Consider the following 19,794-nt stretch of genomic DNA (forward strand, 5'->3'; position numbering starts at 1 on the left):
CTTCCCGTTTCACGGGCGTATAAAAGTCTTGCATACATATTTAATTATTAGGCTCTGATAAAGCACACACTTTGCATTTTGTTTCTTTTAAGTCTTTTTTCTGTGTGCCGAGAGCTTAACTTTAAATACACAGTATTTGAACACTGCATTATTGCACATTATTTAGAAAGGACTGAGAAAAGAAATGAATGTCACAATTGCTAATATCAGTATCAGTGGTAAAAGAAAAAAATACAGCAAATAAACAATACAAATTTGCAATACAGTTATTACTTAAAATCTAAAAAAAAATAAGATAGCCGTTTTTCGTTAGAGGTTGCAACTTACCGCCAATGTTTTGGGGAGATATGTCTGGCTGAGAACGGATATACCGATTCCAGTGACTACTGGAATAATGAATACAATCATTGAACGCACAACCTCCCACAACAAGTTCAGTTTTGTCGCCACTGATGTGATCTGAAACGTAATAGAACACGCATTTAAAGTTTGACAAATTCTTTTTTGGATCTTGGTGCGACATCATTTTGACAATCGTCAGTAAAACCTCTGTCACACATTGGCGTATCAGGCTTGCGTATGTACGACGTATCAGGATACGAGGCAGTAAGAAAGGAACGTCATAGCAACGCCAGATTACGCAGCTTATACATGTACTTCTGTATGCGTATTGCTATCTCCTTGTATGCAAGGCTGCGGCGATATTTTGAAGCTGCTTTCAAAAATTCGTAGCACATACGTAGCATGTTTGATACGCCATATATACGTCATACGTAGCATGTTTGATATCAAACGTACGCAGTAAAAGCGAAAAAGACGCAACAAGTATGCAGCGGAATCGTAGCTTTTATTCGTAAACGTACCTGTAGCGTAGATATAACGTACTAGGCGTTCTCACTGCGTACACATGGCCTTCTTTTCTTAACGAAAGCGTAACAAGGGCGTCTGAATCTCGTATTATGGCGTATTTACGATAGTGATGGGCCGACAATCGGCGACAATCGAATAATCGTCGGCGTTGCATTCATGAGCGCGATCGCCGACTTCACTTTTCCCTGACCGATTAATTACTTGGCACCCTAAACGGATAATTTAGTTGTTTCTGAACCTTTACTTTCTGGTATTTACGGTTCTTTGGGGGAATTACGCCAAGGGAAACTACTCTATGTACTCTATGTAAAAATGTCTCCCTCCAAAGTCTCGAAAGAAATTGAGGTCATCTGTGATCACGCAGATTTTTGGAAGATATATGGCTTTACAAAATTAAGCCGGGAAAACCATCAACCTAAACTCTTGACGTTAGTATGGCAGTATGCATAGCATGCCACAGGCATATTAGCAAAGGTATTTTCATTTTTTGATTTTGTGGGATTGAAATCATTCCATTCGTTAACTAAGAATTAATAAATCGTTAATACTTTTTGCCTCCAAATATCTTTAATTTGATAACATAATATCACTGGATAAGTCCCTAGTAAAATAAAGACGAGCACCTGATATGAAGTTTACTATCTTCACAAATATGTTACTTTTATGCTGTTCACTTACTCGTGTTTATGAAGGGATACAATGAAAATAGGATATTTGATGTCTGTGTCGTTCCTTTCTTAAGTAATGACATAAAACATACACTGTGAGGCGAACTTATAGATATGCAACTAGAGTAACCGATTATCCGATTATATCCGATTAATCGAATCGGTTGGCTTGTCCGATTATGCCGATTAATCGGTTGGCAAATCTAACCAATTTGCCCATCACTAATTTACGACGCACAATACGCTAATCATTCGTAGCCGCGTGGTTGCCGCTGCGCATGCGCTGCGATATATAATTAAGTGCGGCGTTGCAAAAGTACTTATAACGTCATCACTGCGATTTTGGCATTTAAAACGTTCCAAACGGGGTATCGTGTGTTAATAGAACAATTTTCTTTAAATAATAACTGTCATTCTATCTAAAGTCATGAATCTCGACTCTGAATTACAAGTAGCAGTTGTGGGATTACTGCGGACTTTACTTTAAGAAGAAGTAACAGATAACTAGGAGAGTTAAGGTAGTTCTGCACGTTTGAAAAACCGGAAGTGATGGCGTAACGTCATTTATCCGGAAATGAAAATCACTTTATGAATTAATCGAAACCTGTGAGTAAATTTAAAACTGTTTCTATATTTCTAAAGTCACAATATGATACTAAACCATATGGGACGTTAAAAACTTCAAAATAATGTCTTAAAAGTAACGTGAAATGTCCGGTTCCTTTTAATCATGGTCAAATATCTCAAAAATAAGCACAAAGACCTATACATTTTATTACACCAAATTATAGGCCATGTGATTTTATACAACTGTGAGAAGTTTCATCAAAATCTACATTGTAGAAAAAAATCTATTCGATAAAATGTTATGAAAGTTCTGATTTTTCCATAGACTCCCATTATAAAATATTGCGTGAGGTCCATTTTTCAAATCAGTCTAACAAATATTCAAGCACACGACCCTATCTTTTTTATTTGCTGAATTTTTCTAGGTATATTCTGAAGTTTTGAAAAATTAGAGTTTAATCAAATTCTACATTGTAGAATGTTTTTCGATCCAAACGTGCAGAACTACCTTAATCAAGAACATGTTGTGAGAAGGAGAAGACCCCGAAGATGGTGGGTGAGGCCGTGGTTTGATGCCGACCGAAGGCTGCAGTATGGCCATTTCACTCGCCTAATGGAGGAATTGCGACTTGAAGACGCCGATTCATTCAGACATTTCTTGAGGATGGAACCAGCCATGTTCGACGAGCTCCTGAACAGAATTAGGCCAAAGACTGCCAAACGAAATACCTGGTATCGACAATCACTTGATCCTGGCCTAAAGCTAGCTTGTACCGTGAGGCACTTGGCTACCGGAGATACATATGCATCACTTGCTTATGACTTCCGAGTTAGACACAACACTATCAGCGTCTTTGTTCCGGAGGAGTGCAGAGCCATAGGTGAGGAATACAAAGATGAAGTCATCCCTTGCCCAACGACATAAGATGAGTGGCGTGCTATAGCGAAAGAATCTGAGAGCAAATGGAACGTCCCACATGCATGCGGCGCCACTGATGGGAAACACGTTGCCATTAAGAAGCCTCCACGTTCTGGGTCGCTTTTCTACAATTATAAAGGTTTCTTTTCTATTGTGCTCATAGGCCTGGTCGATGTCAACTACCGTTTCTTGTGGATTGACGTTGCTGGAGATGGTGCCATGTCTGACGGGCAAATCTTCAATGAATCAGAGCTAAAAGAATGTATTGAAGACGGTTCCATAAACTTACCTGATCCTCATAAACCCCCCCCCCCCCCAATCCACGATGACCAGAACACACCATATTTCTTTTTGGAGGATGATGCCTTCGCGCTCAGAACTTTTATGATGAAACCGTACTCCAGGTGACAGCTTACAGATGACGAAAGGATTTTCAACTACCGCATATCAAGAGGACGCCGGGTTGTTGAGAATGCGTTTGGCATCTTGGCCATGAGATGGCAAGTCCTCATGAGATCCATGCAGCAAAAGCCAGATACTGTTCGGGTCATAGTTAAAGCCTGCATATGTCTGCACAACGTTATGAGGAAGAGATACCCAGTATTACAGAATGCAGCCCTAGACTTTGAGGATGAGAACCATAACTTTGTTCCTGGCCAGTGGAGGCAAAATGCAAATATGCATGACGGGGAAGCTAACAGAGAACATAGTCGCACCACAACAATTTCAAAGAGACAGAGAAAGTATCTAAAGCAGTACTTTAAGGATGTACGAGCGTTTTTTTTTTCAGGATATCCGCCATTTTGAAAAATGTTTCTCCGAATAGTGCTTTCTTACAAAAGTTTTGCCAAAAATTAATGATAGATAATTAAAATGTGGCTAATAATGTAACATTTAAGCAAATAGATTCTACTTTTGCGAAAAAAAATTTCATCCGTATTTTTGGCTGGTATTTGCCTAAAATTGGCGTAAGATCTACAATGGGGTAGGGGTAGGTAATGTAAAATATCTATTAAAGTAGATTAGGTTTGGTTTTGAAATTTTCCTGACTGATACATATAATGATGAGCTATAACTGAAATAAAAGTTTTCAAGATAGCACATTATATTATCTAGAAATCATATATTAAAACAAAAAAAAAAATATCAAAATTCACCAATTTTTAACAGTTTTTTCTTAATAAATCTCTTAGATGCACGGTGACTCAAACATTTTTTCTTTCCATTTTGAAGCATTTTTGTGGGTCATTAAAGCTGCAAATTTTTTTTGTAGATCTAAATACGTTTTTTCCATTGACAATAAAGTGGGTGGGGTAATTATGTCAATATGTGAAAATGAACGAGAATTATTAGTGACATTTATGCTTATATAATACTGGCATCACCTTGTATTCATATTAACTTGTAACATCCGAAATCCCTATAACATTAAGTTGGATATTATATGTTTTATAAAGTACCACCATTTTTCTAATTTTACAAAATTTCAGAAATGCTTAAGCAGTGGGTGAAGAAAATGCCCTATAAAATTAAAACGAGTTCGGTGACCTATGTTTTTTCTTTTCTTGTTTGTCTTGGAAACAAATGTTCTTCAAGCTCACAGAGTATGAAAAAATTCTTTACGTTAGAAAAAAATCGCTCCTACATCCTTAACAGTCCTGTTGGTTCCGTCCCATGGCAGGAACGCATGATTCAGCCACGCCAACAAATCAACAAAGAAGAGACAGAAATCAGTTCTTTTCAGTTCAAGAGCTTGGACAAGATGTAAAACTGACAAATCTTGTGTTATAGGTTTCTGATTTCATATCTGTTTCTTTCATTTGTAGACATTCACACTATGTGCGATAACCTTAATACAGTCCATATTTCACCTACTATAGTATCTGTTCCTGGATATACGAACAAGTACTGTGTCTGTATTAGCAAACTGTATTCTCATTTGACTTTTCAAATATATTCCTGTTGGTTTCACAGAAAGACTAACACTTAAAGAGCACAGGTATATAAACAACAGTAGACTAGCTGGATAGCTGATTGTGTCATGTTATAAATAAAAGAAATAATTCTTTATCTTTTTTTTTATTTGCAACTGTACAGGTTTTGCCGAATAGACATTTCTTTCACAGACTGTCTCTCAGCCACAAAAACTGAACGAACAAAATATATTATAATAATATCAGTCGCTTTATACCCACTTGTAAACGCCGCGTTTACGTAATCTGACGTCACACGTTAGAACGTAACGCCACACAAACGAAACGGTTACGCAGCTGCAACGTTCTATACGCCACACATACTCCATACTACGCCGAAGCTGCTCGTCCCACGAACTCAGTGGTACACCGGGTACTCCACAGGTACGCCATAGAAACGCCACACATACGTCGTGCTCGCCATAAGCAGATCATTTGCATAAAATGCGCCTCGTGTTCTCGGCGTTCCACGCGTATAAGGTTTTTTGAACTAGGGATGGCAACGAATATTCGAATACCGTTTTACTATTCGAATGATTTTTTTTAAAATTACGTCAAATAAATAAAAGCTTAATAAAAGAATAAAAATGGTTGTTAATTAATTTTGTCAATTCCCAAGTCGTTAAAAAAGCCCGCGAAAATGGTTTCGGGAGTTGTCAGACGTGTCAGTGTGTTACTTTGCAAGCCGAGATTGTGCGTCGCTATGTGATGGCAGTGTACCCCTTAGATAATACCGCTAATTGCTTGCCTTAAAGTTTTAACTGTCATAAATTACTACAAATCGGTTACGAATCGTTTTGTTTACGATGGGTGCGAAACGCCAGTAATTAAAAATACCGACCAGCAATTGATCTAAAGTCTCGAATTTTAAATAAAGATGATCAAAGATTAACTGAGTAAAGGAAAACGCCGAAAAGTGATAAAAACAAGTCTAGGGTTATTTTTTAGTGAAATGCAAATTAAATTTCTTTATGCAAATCGCATCCACTTGACATGTCCGGGAAAAAATAATTTACTCAAAATACAGTGTAAATGCATTTTGTATGGTCAGCAATTTAATTAAGTACTCAATATTCAAACAAAGAGTGTACTTAAACCTAATATTTCTTTATTTCTCCCTCAATTAATTGAAAAAAAAATATTGTTCATGCTATTACGTTCATCTACTGTCAAAATGCCACCTACGCCTACTGCCGTTTGGAAGTATTTCACGCGATCATCTGATAAGAAGTCGGCTACTTGTAATTTGTGCGGACTATCCTCACTTACGTAGGAACTACATCCAATCTTCTGAATCATGTAAAAAACAAACACCCAGTATCACTGTCTAATGGTGATGGCAGTGATAATAAGAAACAAGTGTCAAAGTCATCGTTTGTTAGTACGCCTAAGAAAGTGTCTGCTTCTGAAAGTGAAAGGATTACTTGAGCTATTGCTGATATGATAGTGAAGGATTATGTGCCGTTGAGTCTTGTTGAAGGTGAAGGTTTCCGTAAACTCATGCAAATAGTGGCTCCGGATTATAAAGTTCCTTTTCGGAATACTGTGCGCGCCCGTATCGTTAGACAATATGAGTGAGAGAAGGACATTCTTACTTCAGAACTTGAGTCCGTTCAGTCGGCCTCTATCACAGCCGGCACATGGACTTCTAACTCTACGGAAAGTTACATTACATCAACACGGATTGGAATTCAAATCAAATGTGTTGCTTACTAGGGCAATGCCAGAGCGCAATACTGGGGAGAACTTGGCGCATAAACTGAAAGACTGTGTACGTGAGACCGGACTCGACGGGAAGATTGATACCTGCGTGCATGATAATGCACGCAACATGGAATGTGCCGGAGCAAAGTGCGAGGACTGGGGTGATCTAGGTTGCTTTGGACACACGTTACAGTTGTGTGTAAAGCCAGCCTTAGAGCTTCCGTCTGTATCTAAGACTGTTGCCAGATGCAGAAAGCTTGTGGGGCATTTCAAACATTCTACAACGGTAACGGCAGAAATGAAGAAACGCCTGCAAGTGCTTGGAGAAAAGGAGAACGTTCTCGTCCAGGATGTACCAACGCGCTGGAATTCAACTCAGCTCATGCTTCAGAGACTGTGTGAGCAACGGCGTGTTGTAACAGACATTATGCTGGATAGAAGATTCACAAAGAAAAGTGACTCTGTGTTGCTTCTGAAGGACTATGAGTGGGACATTGTGAGTGAACTTTCGGAATGTTTAAGTGTGCTTGCAGAAGCTACAACGTACATGTGTACCGAGAGTGACGTTTCATGTTCTGTGATTAGTGTTATTTCTAGAGATCAAAAAGGGCAGGGTGCTGTCCGAAAGGGGCATGGTGCTCTTTTAGACGTGAAAGTTACCATAGCAGTAGTTGCATTTCTAGATGTCTATATATAGTTAATATGTATTCCATTTATCACTTAAAAGATATGTCACAGAATAAAGTGGTAAATCTTCCAAAAACCAGTTACATAGTTTACAAAGGCTTTTTACTTACTTTATAGTTAAGGTGAAACAATTCAGGCCTTTCTCTTAAAAAATATCACCAAGAATGTCAACTTATTCATATGAATATGAAATAGTGGAGGGCCTAAATATGAGCTTAATCTTGAAACCAAGATTGTGTTGTAAACAACATAGTTAAAGGCCTGTTTCAGGTCACATTGTAAACTAATAATTATCAAAAGCCATGTTGCATTGATGAGGTCTTTCATCAATATTTCATTAACAGAAAAGTACTATTATAATCAGGTTAAAGTTTACTAAAACGCATGTCCAAAATATACTATCCGGATACTGGTACACTTTCGGAATGTTGTCTGAAAGTAGCTTTTACTCAGTTTACATGACACACTAGGGTAAACCAGAGATAGTTCCTCAAATTTTGATGTTTTTCATCATAAAAAATACGTCGACAGTCAGCTGTTTTAAAGGAAATATGGAAAATTTGCATACGACATCGGGAGTAATAAGACTCGTGAACGGACATTCTAATCTTACTTTTACTTTCGATATTCTTTAAAATTTGTGCATTTTCTAGTTGAAATTACAGTAGAATCAAACTGCATTGATATATACTTGTTATTTAATGCTAAATAACGGTCTAATTTAAATTTTGAACTAAGAAATCTAGGTCACTTTTCACGTGCTCGGTAATCAGCTGCCCGCTTACGAACGCCTTTTTGACATTACACATACTCTTTATCAATTAGTTTTAACACTTCATTGATTCCCATTACCTGTGTGCACTCGCCATGACGTAATTTACTGATCAAAAAATCGTCGAGGCATGTCAACAGGGAAATTGGCGGGATTTATAGCAGAAGATCAAAGGCTAGAGGGCACATTTTAAGGGCAGCGTGGCGGCAGTAAAAAGTGGCAGGGCGGGGCGCCCCGCTGCGTCGCTCTAGAAATAACACTAGTGATTTACCCTATGGTGTGCGGATTACTTAACACGTGCTTGGCGGTAGAGAACGCGGACAGTGCTCTGGTCTCTAGTGTAAAGGAGATAATTAGTTGTGAACTTAATAAACGGTATCAGCCAGCGTCAACGGAAACTGCAACCTCTACGCCTGTGCTCGCGTCGTTACTGGATCCACGTTACAAGCGTCTCCCATTTTTATCACGTGATCAGCGTAAGGTAGCGGAGGAAACCTTAGAAAGCCGCATCGACGAAGTACCGCTTAGGCTACCATCACGTTCATCCCGAGATTCTGATCGTGAGTGTGATCAGGCCCCATGTTCACAAAACATTTTTCGATCTCAGCTGAGTTTGAGTTTGAAATTTTAATATCAGTTTTACGAAAACTTCAAGCTTAAATTCCAAATGAGACTGACCATCAATATGCAATAATCACTTTAAAATAATTATTAACTGAAAATTTTGGGTTAAACATGCTATTTAGATATAAATGGGAAATTAAGTTTCATTATCAAACTCAGCTGAGACTGAAAATGTTTTGTGAACACGGGGCCAGATGCCACGGAAACGAAGGAAATTAGACTTTCTTGTGTTTGATTTCAATGAGCACGAGGAATCTGATGAGCTACAGCGTTACCTACTCGTTAAAATGGAGCCGAACGCTAATCCTCTGGACTGGTGGAAACTGCACGAGCGCGAGTTTCCGAAGGTCGCTCATGTTGCTAGGAGCGTCCTTTCTGTGCCTGCAACGTCTGTACCATCAGAGCGTATCTTCTCAAGCACCGGTCTGCTTATCAATAAACTCAGAAATAGGCTTGCCAGTGATCTTGTTGACTCTATCGTGTTTCTGAACAAGAACAATGTCCATGTGCCACACGATGCAGAAATGTGTGATTTTTAAGTGTGCTATAGATAAGGCATTATATTAGTGCTTTTGTTTTGTTGACAAATAAAAGACAAACGTTTACATGTAAATGCGCTACTTATGTGTATCTTCACTATCTTGAAATGAATGATCTATGTTTACAGTGTCATAAATTACCGGTAATATACGTTTCTTGTTTAAATGTATCTTGTGATGTACATGTATATAATATGAGCCGTGCCATGGGAAAACCAACATAGTGGGTTTGCGACCTGCATGGATCCAGACCAGCCTGCGCATCCGCACAGTCTGGTCAGGATCCATGCTGTTCGCTTTCAAAGTCTATTGCAATTAGAGAAGCTGTTAGCGAACAGCAGGGATCCTGACCAGAGAGCGCGGATGCGCAGGCTGGTCTGGATCCATGCTGGTCGCAAACCCACTATGTTGGTTTTCTCATGGCACGGCTCATATGATGTTCTTTGGTTCGTTCTTTTCTTGTTTAAATGTTTCTTGTGATGTACATGTATATAATGTGATGTTCTTTGTTTCGTTCTCTTCTTGTTTAAATGTTTCTTGTGATGTACATGTATATAATATGGTGTTCTTTGGTTCATTCTCTTCTTGTTTAAATGTTTCTTGTGATGTACATGTATATAATGTGATGTTCTTTGTTTCGTTCTCATTGAACTATAGTTAATAATTGCAAAAGTTTTATTCGTCATATTAAAATTTGAAAAACTATTTTGTCTTTATTAAATCGTAACATTTACGTGAAGCTTTCAGCATTTTAATGTTGAACCTTTACTTCAACTTTTTTCTTCAATACGCCGCTTACGTAGCAAGATATGCAATAGTGTGACAGTAGCATTAGGAAATGTGTTTTGTACATGTCCGCTGATACGTATGCACGTACCATTTCACTTATATTGTGACGTCTACTTTGAAACTGTCAAAGTCAAATTGACAGATAGACAGATGATAGCATAGTTGTGTTGGAATTCAAAACTAATCATACAATCTTGAATATATTGCTTTGTCTAAAGGGTTGTAACCACATTGACTTTGTGAGATGAACACATTTTCTTTATGCAACTTTATTAAATGACGATAGTTTCTTTAAAATATAATGAACAAAGATTTCTATACAAAGTTTATAGCTACATGATACATGCACTGCATTTTTACCTGTTTATAAAGTTCGTTTCGAACGTCTTCTAATTCACGTGCTATTTGCTCTTCATAGTCAATCATGAGGAACTCTGTAAAATAAAGAAAATACAACCCCTGACGCTTGTGGAATGAAAAAAATCACTGAACTATATAAATAATGATCATGTGCACTCTTGTCATTTTATAAAAAAATATTTTCATCGCAAAAAAAGAAACAAAAATATACAGATTTTCCATCAAACCTGAAAATAATTTTTTGCTGATAAATCAGAAAATTCAGCTTATATAGCATTCTTAATCTTGTGTTTCTATTAAGGAACTGAAAACCGTAAAAATGAATTTTCCCCTCATATTGTAACTGTAGTTGGAATACCCCAATAAAGATATATAAATTTGAATAAAATTATGACAAAAGAGTGCACACGAGTTCATTTTAAAAGCTCAGTGAAATTCTTCATTCCCCACAGCGTCAGTACGTTAACGTTTTCTGTGAAAAATATCATCTGAATACATCTGCATTTTGTTTTTACATTGTTTGAACGTTATCAACAACATGAAGCAAATTTACAATATAGACAAGCCGTTGTAATAAGGGATATTGACACATTCCAGTGTAATAACAACAGACAACCAGATCAACTAATCTGTGAAACCTCAACCGAACTCGTAACCGTTTATTACTACTAGTACATAGTGCAACAGAAATATATATGCGCCGATTGCTGTTTGAATCAAATTGCACGTAAGAATGTAAAGAGGATCTCTTTTGGTCGAAATATATTAGAAAGCCCGATCCGTATACTTCTGAATTCTCTTCAAAATGACAAACAAGTTTCTGTTTTGATAAAAAAAAAGAAAACCTTTTGTGTAGAACGGAAATAAGACAAGGCATCAACAGAACGACAGTTACAATGGTTTTGTAGGATGTGAATATTGAAGTGTTTAAACTCTGAAAAAATCATTCGAAAGTTAGTCGAGCCAAAAAGGCACACCTCACCGCTGCGAGTTGAAGCTACGATCGAGCCGCCAGGAACGACTGGATTTACTTTCTACTATAAGCAAATATAATTTGCAAATTTCTAGACTTTTGTAATTCTGTAAGTGTTAATGAAATGCATATTGTATGCAGAATCATATTTACATGTCGATGTATGTATTTATTTTATAGTACAGGTGAAGTAAGACTTTTAAAGACGTCATTTCTTATTTCTTACCAGTTGTCCGAGTCGTACGTTGTTGGCAAATATCGGGAATTTGTAAATTTTTTACACTTCAATGTTTCGTGAAATTCGTTTTAGATATACGGTTGTTTATGACGTAGGTACTATTTTAGACCTGAATATTTACTTCATCGTGATAGATTTAGATATATGAGTACTTTATCGTTATAATTGAATGTCCAGTGAAAATGTCACAAAACTGATGTAACGTCTTATTTCCTCGACGTTACAGTACTGTTTGTAGCGTTTTTTCTATAGTTTATGATCATGTATTCATTCATATACGTAGAACAGTTTTAGGAAACTGATCCCTTATATTTTGTCAAATATTGACATTGCTGGAGCATCCAGTGTAGCGGTCCCCGGAAGTAAATAGAAAAAGCGCCCTTGCGCGCGTGTCTCTAAGTGTAAGGTGCACGAAGCGCACCCTACTGGCGCGCGACGGATCTGCTAAAATAGGCGAAAACAGTCATTTTTTATTAAAAATTTGAATTACTCGTGAAATTTTACATTAATATTCATTAATATTAATATATTAATGATATTACTACGCTTCTTGTTGTTGACAATCAAATCGATCCGAGCTAGCCGCCATTTTGATTAGAAATTTTGACAGTTTGACGTCATAACCGGAACCACGAGATTCCAAATGTAAACAAAAACAAAGGCATTCCATTATGAAGCTGACATTACGAAAGCTGTTTAAAATAACTGAAAATTTGGAAATCTTGATAGATTTGTCAGACACTTTTTCCAGGGAGGTTTGTTGTTGCGTGTTGGAAAACTTGTCTCAAAAAATTGGGGGAATAGGTAAAACAGTAGAAATGGATGAGTCAAAGTTCGGGAAAAGAAAATGTCATAAGGGCAGACGGGTATGGGGTTTGGGGTTTTGGGGGAATAGAAAGGGAAAGTAGAAAATGTTTTTTCAAGTGTGTAGAAGACTGGACCAGTTCTACTCTAGTAGAAAGCATTAAAGAAAACATTCTCCCAGGTACCACCATAATAAGTGATATGATTGCCTCCATCAAGAAGGATTTGATCATTTAAAAGTCAACCGTTCTCTGAATTTTGTTGACCCCGACACTGGTGCACATACAAACACCATAGAAAGTACTTGGCGTGCACTCAAAACATCACTTCCCAAACATGGGGCAACAAAAACATTGTACGATACATTATAACATATTTTTCTCAATATTGTGTTCGTAAGCAATTCCTTCTTGAACCAAGCGATCCATTTTTAAAGTTTCTGGAACTGATTTCAAGTGTGTATGCACCAAAATTTGATCCCACTGAGGAGGAAATCTCCTGGTACAACCAAGGGAAGTTGGAGAAAAAAATTGCAAAGCAAGGCAGTCGTTAAAAAAACAGAGTTCCACTTACTATAATCACTGAGGAAACATTGAACAATTTTCTTGATGATTTTGCCCTATGAAAGTAACCTGAATATTGAATGGGGGCAGACGCCCCCACACCCCCACTTTTGTCCCTCCGTAGTACTTATGGAGTCACCCTAACCTTTTAAAAGACTTATTTTGAAATGACGTATTGATGGGGGATCTGCCCACACACCCCTAATACTCAAACGCCGTTGGGCTCCTTTTAATCTTGACAAAAATGTAAAAAAAAGATGTGTTACTTCGTTTGTGCTTGAAATTATTATAGATTTGTCAATGTATATTATAGTAACATTTTACTTTTTGCCAGTTACTATATAGCATTTCTCGGTGGGCGACATGTCAGTCGCTAACTGAACAAATGCTATATTCTATATAGCGATTTCTCGGTGGGTGACGTGTTAGTTGCTAACTGAACAACTTGCTCTATTTCTGTAAAGTGATTTCTCGGTAAGTGACGTGTCGCTAACCGAACAACATACTCTTTTTAATATAGAGTGGGCAGACCAATGCTCGGCGTAAAAACTACATATTTTAAATCTAAAAACTGATTTCACATTATATTACCGTACTTTTTTATCGTCAGTTTGTAGAACAATCTTTGAGTATTCAACCATATTATTCACATATTTCTAGTCACACCGTGACGTAATAGGCGGGAGCTAAAAATAGTACCAGTAAAACTTGTGCGGTTCATGCGGAAGTAACCAATGCTCGGCGTACGGCATATTAATCTGCAGGTTATTAATTTTGAACTATTTATGTATTAAAGTGAAGTATAAGACAATCTTACACAAGACGTAGGTTGTATTGATTAACTGATTTTTAAGTACATAAACATGTACGTAAATTTTATACAACAATTATCTTAAGGAATTCATTTGAAGATAATTTATCACAATTGTGAGTCTAACTTCAAGAAATCAATAAATTATGATATTTGATGATTTATTTCCATTATTTTTGGAAATCTTTTCAAAAGTGTCATTAGTCCACATAGTATATCAATTACTTCGACAGCATAAGCTACAGAAAAGTGCAGTACAATTGGTCCGTATAAAATGCCATAATAAGGGTTTATAGTTTATTCAAGTATAAAGAAATAAAATAATTAAAAAGAAAAATGCTTTTTTTCTCCATAATTCGGCCTGCAAGCTACTTTTTTAATACTTGTTTTACCAGAAAATTTGTTTTAATGAGAGTAGAACACAAAACTGAACGGCTTTTAGCCTTGCATCGTCTGCTCTACTGTGACCACGTGACCATACCGGAAATGAACCGCACTTGGATAAAATTACGCGTGATGTAAACAAACGAAAAGGGACTCATAAAAGCTGATATTTTAAATATATATTAAGAAATTCCCAGAGAAACGTGATGATACGCCGAGCGTTGGTATGCGCCGAGCATTGGTCTGCCCACTCTAGTAATTTTTAGTAAAATGTGACTTAAAATACCTATCACTGCCTCATGATTTTGTTCTCATTTTATTTTCAATTTTGTCAATGTTTATTTTATCAATCATTTTGATATAAAACCATGAGAGAAAAAAAAACAAAAAACATTAGGTAACTGCGCCATCGTCGGGTCCCAAGTCCCGAGTGAGAAAGCAGGAGGGCCACAAACTAATAGAAAATTACTTACTCAGTTTACTTCTGTACTGTTTGATCCTACTTTTACAAACAATCAAATAATATCTTACCTTTTTGCTATTTAGCATCTGCACATTTAAAAATTCAAATAAAGTCTAGTGGAAATATCGCTATATAGTTTGTTCGTTCAGAAATGTCCAAATTAATATCGAATAGTAAAACAAAATGGCGGCGGCTTTATTTTTGTTTACAATCTTCCTTGACAACGGATATGAGCGGAAATGCGCGGAAATGATGCGCAGTACACGGGGACAGCTATTCTGGAATCTATCCACATTGCTTTCTTTTCACTTAACTTCTATATTTTATAATAACATACTGCATAATACTGCATTATTTAACTCTTTGCTTTAGAACAGCTATTATTACTTCAACAGAAAGTGCCAGAATAAAAGCAATTAATGACGCAAAATGGCAGAGAGGAAAAAACAGAAACTCGACTCCTTTCATAGAAACAAACATATCAAACAGACGGTACTACAAGCCAATTGCGATGTTACGAAAGGTTCGTTACAATACAAGTACTGTAAAATATGGCCCCGTGCTTATTGGTCTATGCTTAACTCAATTCCATGCTCAAACGTAAGATGCCTTGAACAGTATGTTCTCATATTTTAATAGACTTTTTTATTTAAAAACATGGATAGTCCAATAAGCTTACAAAGTTGATTTACAATCAAATGTATTTTAACTGCCGCACTTCACATTTACAAGAAAATCAAAATTCTTGCTGCTCGAAAAATATTTACGGGGCAATTATTTTTTGCGGGTCGGGTAATTTTGCAAATTTTAAATTCTGAAGTTGTTTATGAGGTTAACCTTATTCAAATTTAAATTTTTAGATCAAAATATTTCGAATCTCATTTAGAGAATTATGTCACCGGGTCTGCTATTATATTTACGATGTGTGAAATAGGTTCGATAATTTTCAAAGTCGTCATATTAGCACTTGTCATTCTACTGGCAATTGTATAAAGCTGCCTTTGCTACCAGTGCAGATCAAGATCAGACGAATACCTCTATGAACTATAAATGGTTACGTCTAAATTAAAAGATGGAGAAGTTCATTTTAGAAATTTAGCAGGGTAAGGTTTAATGCGCCGCTATTAATCTCGCATTACCGATTTTAATGTTTTAATTTTGTAGACAACAGAAGAAGACATGTATCTGATGCGGCATTAAGGAAGAGAAAACAACGGGAAAGGGAGAAACATCTGAAGGATATGCGTAATAAGAGACAAAAGCGGTGGAATTATAAACAAAAAAATACATCAAAATGACGGTACTTCTTACAAGTTTTCGAATAAAATGCAAAAGTATAGGCCCATTGCTAAAACACGGAACGGAAAAGGAATTGAATGGAATACAACAAAATACGGAACAAAAATGAAAGTCACGGAACATCTTACTGGAACAGAACTCAGTCAAGATTAACGGAACAAAAAGGTGAAATAAGTAAATTTATACAATTGTATTGAGCAGATCATAAACATTTCTGGAAGATGTGAAGACATGGAGCATCAAATGAATGTCTCGGAACACTGATGAAAACACGGAATAGTTCTAAATTTAGAAATAATCTGGAAATCCCGAGTTTTTTTCTTAAAACAGAGCAGCATTCTGTTCCACAGTTCTATTTCTGTTCCGTATATTCTATAAGTTTACGGAATAAATTTAGGACTGGAATGGAACGGAACAGTAAGATTCGTCGCTATTTAGAACAAATAAAAATAGTGTAAAAACTATTCAAACATGCTCCTTAGTGTTTGAACGAGATCTTAACATTGCTGAAAAGCAGACACCGTCAGTGAGATACCATTTCGACCATCAGGCAGTGATATTTATGATTACAAAGCTGAACCTTTGACGTCAACTGACTGGACAGCGGATGGGCATAGGTAAGATTTTGTTAATACTCACGAATGTGTTTCATTTTCAGATCTTGTTTTGTTAACAATGATACCTAAGTTTTTCGTTTAAAATTGACACAAGCTACTCGGTTACATTTCAGTTGGAGCAATCAAGGATCGCAGAAACTTACCAGTTCCTAGAAAATCTCCGAAATATATGAATTCCTACTACTACATAAGGACTGGTAATGAAGACAGACAAGGCGTTCCGGAAAGAAGTGTACTTTCCAATTCACGATCAGAATAATGTATGTGCGGTACACTATATTGGAGACGATAGCTTTTCCGAAAAGAAACCTCACGGGAATTCTAAAAAGACTCAGCCATTCTTCAAGACCAAACCTTCAGTCCTGAAAAGGTTACAAGAAAAACCCGATATTGAAAAGGCGCACAAAATCTATAAAGACTTGGTTTGTGAAAACACAGAAGGACATGACGCAATATCTAAACCAAGAAATGTTGAACAAATTCACAATGTTAAAGCGGCATAGCAGCAAGATATACGGCTTTCAAGAGACGCAATATATAATGCACACGAATTAGCGTATTAGGGCAGCTTTGTGCAATGTATGTCGACATATCCAGACCTCTGTGTTGTAGTTGGTGACAGTGAGATGATTGAAGAATTAAATGTTGTAGCCAAATTTAAAGACCCAGACTTTCTTTTGAGCTACGATACAACCTTTTCCCTCGGTGAATTTTATGTATCCCCACTTGTATTCAAAAATAAAATATGTTTGAACAAAACCCAGTTGTTGCAGCATGTTTTTAATACACGAGCGGAAACTTCAAGAAACACACGACACTTTCTTTCGAAGTTGAATTCCCTTGTCAGAAATATTAAAGGCTTACCGATAGAGACAGATATGGAATCGGCTATAGTAAGGTCGATAGGAGAGAAAAGCAGACATCGCTAACACAGTTGGGCTGTTGGAGACATTTATGACAGGATGTACAACGCTGGATAGCAAAAAACTACCCTAAAATACACAGGAAAAGGTACATGACAAAATATGGTTTTAAACATTTTCTTTTTATTTCACTATAAAATGGACAGACAAGTAGGAAATGATATTCACTTTCAACTTTACTCAAATTGCAAAAAGTGCATTTTCTATCTTCTCTTAATAAGTTTTCATACCTTCCTGTTTCAATACGGAGTTTACGTGATGAAGTTCGAAAAATTTACACAGTGCGTTTCTATATTTACCTTCAGGAACAACCCTTCAGTATTTCTCTAACTCAAAGTCATGTTTAAACAATGCATACGACCGCATTCTACAGGAGTTATTTATATCAGAATATCAGTTTTGCTTATAAGTATCAAAAACTCTTTGTTTAATAATTTCATATGGGATATCCACACTTGAGAGAATCCATGAGAATCTAAGAAATGTTTGAGTTGATACGCCCAATTATTGTTATTATAATTTCAATTTCAATTCGGATCTTGCCTATGTAGGAAATACGCCTGTTTTACCAGTGAAGTGTTATTTTGGCTTAATATTTTCATCCAATATCGCAGCATTATCATCTTTCTTAGTACTTCAAACGGAAACCGCCCTATTTCACCATACAGTGCCGACAAGTTCGTTGACTTCTTAACGCCGTGTATACTTCTTATAAATTTTGTGTGTATTAATTCTACCTCTTTTGCAGTATGAAAACCCCATATTTCAGCTCCAAAATTTAAAACTGATGCAACTAAGGTGTCAAATAGCTAAAATTTCTGTGACACAGGTAATTCTATATTTCTGAATACTTTCAATAAATTGTACAACGCAAATGATGCATGCTGAGAAATACCTTTTTTGGGTTCTAGACCAGTAACCGCTTTTAAACAGGGTAATTCCCAAGTATTTAAATGAATTCACTATCCCATTTTTGTATTGCATATGTTAAATCAAATGTTGTATGTCGCCCTTTCTTGAATTTCATTGCTTTGGTTTTCGTTGTATTTATTTCAAGACCCCAAACATTACAAAAATTTTCAACATCTGTAATGATGAGTTGTAGCCATTCTGGTGACTTCGCAAAAAGTGCTTGGTCATTAGCATACAACAAAAGGGAAAACTTTATTTCATTATAATTGAATATACGATCTAGATCAAAATTAATATTATCTGAGATATCCTTCATGAATAGCACGAAGAGTAGAGGAGAACTTGGATCTCCCTGTTTTAAACCTATTTCGGACGCGAAGAATTCGGTATATTCTGAATTATACCGGACACATGATTCTACCTACAATATAACAGAATTTGCCAATGGGTATTATTCAACGGCTTGGTTAATTCATAAAGGTTAACTAATTATTTTCCCTGCTAAATAAGAAGACTCGTTGACACGAGGTTTACAATATTTGACGCCATTTCAATCGGTTGCTGTTCAAAACCGGATGCGCTGAAAACGTAAGATTTTATTTCTTTTCGCGTAAACTTCAGTATTTTCTTTAAGAAGATTTTTCACTGTCGATATTTATTAATATATAGATGTGTTGTTCCCCACCTACTTTATGTAATGTCTTTTCAATTAAAAATAATACTTCTCAGTGAAAATATTTAGTAACCGTGTTGATAATAACATTAAGAAATGTACCTTCTTAAGTAATATCCATAATTACTATTTGAATCATTTATGTATTATCTCGTAATAATTGTATAAAAATGTTCCGGCATTATGAGTGTCCGCCATTTTCTTTCGAAGAATTCTGGAGGGCGACCTAGTTTTGACGAGAAAACCTAATTTTGGATGACATCACAATGTAAACAAAAACATTCATATAAATAGCCCGAATTTTAAATGTTTATCAGTTGTTGTATGGAATTTGATCTAAACTGTAGAAGACAGATAGAAATTGATATAGAATAGATAAGATAGAACAAGAAGAAGACATACAAATATTTAACATGAATTATACACAGAAATTGCAGGTATTTGTCAATGAATAGTTATATTTATATAGTACTGTTGTATAAATAAATGATAACATACTTTTACACCAGGTTGAGTGTAAAAATAAAGATCGTCAACTTTTAGTGCTTTTCTTATTTAGCGTTTTGCCCTGGGTCCATCCTAACAATATATATATATATATATCTTCTGAAACTAGAAACCAAGCACATTTCATTTTATAGCTCTTAGTGTAATCTAAAGAA

At 36.2% G+C, this 19,794-nt stretch overlaps 1 protein-coding gene across 2 annotated transcripts in view; it reads right to left on the bottom strand.

Moving 5' to 3' along the window:
* Positions 1-19,794, bottom strand: part of LOC123563241 (uncharacterized) — a 123,447-nt gene that overhangs the window by 14,869 nt on the left and 88,784 nt on the right. For both annotated transcript variants that reach the window (XM_045355930.2, XM_045355929.2), the window contains 2 exons: positions 10,473-10,546; positions 328-459 (listed from right to left, as the gene is read on the bottom strand). In XM_045355930.2, the coding sequence (XP_045211865.2) occupies positions 328-459; positions 10,473-10,546 (206 nt within the window). The remainder of the gene's footprint in view (positions 1-327; positions 460-10,472; positions 10,547-19,794) is intronic.

This window comes from Mercenaria mercenaria, chromosome 2, assembly GCF_021730395.1.
Source record: "Mercenaria mercenaria strain notata chromosome 2, MADL_Memer_1, whole genome shotgun sequence".
NCBI classification, from domain to species: Eukaryota; Metazoa; Mollusca; class Bivalvia; order Venerida; family Veneridae; genus Mercenaria; species Mercenaria mercenaria.